Here is a 2500-nt window from a genome sequence, read left to right as displayed (position 1 = left end):
AACAACTAACCTGTACATTTGAAACATTTTAAAAGGTGGCTAGGTTAGATGACCAGTGCTTCTAAGTCGTCTAATCAACATGTAGATAACAACGTATCAATATGACCAAAACAGTAACAAAAAAACAACAACAAATAACCAAACCAATAAAAACAACCAACCAACCAAACAAACAAATGTTAATGTAGTTAAATAACCTGATATCTAGATAGTACTTATTTAAATATAAGATAGTAGATGCTTAGTGACGTTTGTCCATTCACAGCTGTAGAGAAATAGTAGAATACGTTAAAACGTTTAAATAATACGTAGCTATGCATCTTAATCACACGTTGATTATGCTGAGTTGTGTAATATTAGCAAGTGGCCTATGTTTCCATTTACATTAAGCACTATCTGTAGGCACATAGATGTAGCTAGCTTCCAAGACCCCCCCCCCCCCCATATATATATATATATATATATATAGAGAGAGAGAGAGAGAGAGAGAGAGAGAGAGAGAGAGAGAGAGAAAGAGAGATTGAGATTCAGAATTGTTGTAAAGTACATGGAGTTTCCGGAGAAACAACGTCTCAGGCAGAGGTCCGTCATCAGCTGGGCAAGCTTCCACACTTTGAGAAACATTCAGTTTCTCTGGAAACTGTGTGTACTTTACTATAATTCTGAATGTCTCTACATCTCTTACTACAGTACTACAGTACACTGCAGTTACTCACCTGGAATCTTCTTGGATATATATATTCTGGAATCTTCTTTGGATATATATATATATATATATATATATATATATATATATATATATATATATATATATATATATGTTTGTGTGTGTGTGTGTGTGTGTGTGTGTGTGTGTCTGTGTGATGGAAGAACAGAATTGAACTTCCTGTGGGACAGAACAAAGCGATGGCCCCTGCTTCAGAGGACCCTCGGAAGCACTTTCTTCTCACAACTGCATGGAACTACTTCAGCCTGAAGCCGCAGCTCTCTCTGTTCAGCTGCACAGAGCTCAACAGCTTCCTGGACGATGCCAGCGAGTTCCTGCTGGCTGCCAGCAGACAGGGAGATGAGCTGCACTTCTCTAATAAGGTGCAGTGGCCAGGGGGATGTAAATTACAGGCACCATTTAGTCCATAGAACAGAGGTATAAGATTGTAGTCCTCAAGGTCTGGGCTTTACACACTTAGCAGCCTCCCTTTACTTAGGAATCAGTTATGACAACAAAGCGAACCAGTTACAGTAATAGTTCAGTTAGCTACAAAGTGTTTGCTAGATCAAGGACTGGATTTGGATGTGATGTCCAGATTCGAGTACCGTAACTTTAGACACAATACACACACACACACACTGGAACCTTTGGGTTGATCATGTTCCCTCTTCTTCACTGTGTGTGTGTGTGTGTGTGTGTGTGTGTGTGTGTGTGTGTGTGTGTGTGTGTGTGTGTGTGTGTGTGTGTGTGTGTGTGTTTCTCCCTGCAGATGGACAGTGGGTGGGGGGAGGAACGGGTGCTAGTGTTCTTTAAGCTTCGTCCGTGTGTGATTACAGAAGAAAATGTGAGCAGTGTCCTGGTCTCCTCCATGCTGGAATCTCCAATCAGCACACTGTATCAGGCCCTCAGACAGGTGTTCAACCCAGCCCTCTTACAGGTACAGGCGCACGCACACACACACACACACACACACACACACACACACACACACACACACACACACACACTAACAGGCTCTCAGACAGGTGTTCAACCCAGCAGTCTTACAGGTACAGGCACACACACACACACACACACACACACACACAGTAACAGGCCCTCAGACAGGTACACACACATGCACACACACACGCACACACACACAGTAACAGGCCCTCAGACAGGTACACACACATGCACACACAACCATACTCTCTCTTTCTGTCTTCTTTGTAATTATAAGGGTTTGCACAGAGCTAAAGCCCAATAGCAGTGCACAATGTGAATGTGTTTTTGAAAGAGTAAAGGTCCAAGTGTGTGTGTGTGTGTGGGTGTTCAGGATGAGAAATGGAGTCAAGTGTTTGACCCACGGCTGCAGTCCTTGCTCAGTGAGTTGGAGGTGGGATTGGGATCTGTACTTCGACACACACACCCAAAGAATCCTGGGAAAAGGAGTCTTTCTGAGGATGACGTTCTTGGTGAGTATTCAGTGTTTTTGGGTAGTTTAGCTTTGCTCCTCCTATGCTGCAGTTGAGACTATTTGTACAAACCAACACAGAATTGCTGCAGAACTCAGTGTGAGTGTTAGGACTGGTAAGCTGCAGTTCCTTTAATAAGATGCTGTGGGATATTTCTAAGAACCTTGGGCTCTTTATGTTTGAAGTACTTTGAAAACTGTCCATTTGAAAGTTCTTGACATCAGTGGTGATAATAATTTTCAGAAATGGCAATAAGTGCAATAAACAATACCCTACAATACTAGTTTCAGTTACTCAACATAGGTGCTGGATCTGTGGTCATTTAAATATTCCA

General features: G+C 42.2%; 1 protein-coding gene across 12 annotated transcripts in view; it reads left to right on the top strand.

Annotated features, from left to right (window-relative positions):
• The window catches only part of LOC113578736 (cytoplasmic dynein 2 heavy chain 1), a 90479-nt gene that overhangs the window by 10734 nt on the left and 77245 nt on the right, over nt 1–2500 (top strand). For 9 of the 12 annotated variants that reach the window (XM_035533948.1, XM_035533946.1, XM_035533950.1 and 6 more), the window contains exons 2-4: nt 871–1089; nt 1479–1646; nt 2028–2166. In XM_035533948.1, the coding sequence (XP_035389841.1) occupies nt 871–1089; nt 1479–1646; nt 2028–2166 (526 nt within the window). The remainder of the gene's footprint in view (nt 1–870; nt 1090–1478; nt 1647–2027; nt 2167–2500) is intronic. The other 3 variants (XM_035533954.1, XM_035533953.1, XM_035533951.1) reach the window with 1 other exon arrangement.

Source organism: Electrophorus electricus, chromosome 15, assembly GCF_013358815.1.
Source record: "Electrophorus electricus isolate fEleEle1 chromosome 15, fEleEle1.pri, whole genome shotgun sequence".
NCBI lineage: Eukaryota > Metazoa > Chordata > Actinopteri > Gymnotiformes > Gymnotidae > Electrophorus > Electrophorus electricus.
The sequence above is the reverse complement of the archived record's forward strand: the minus strand, read 5'-3'. Positions and strand labels throughout refer to the sequence as shown.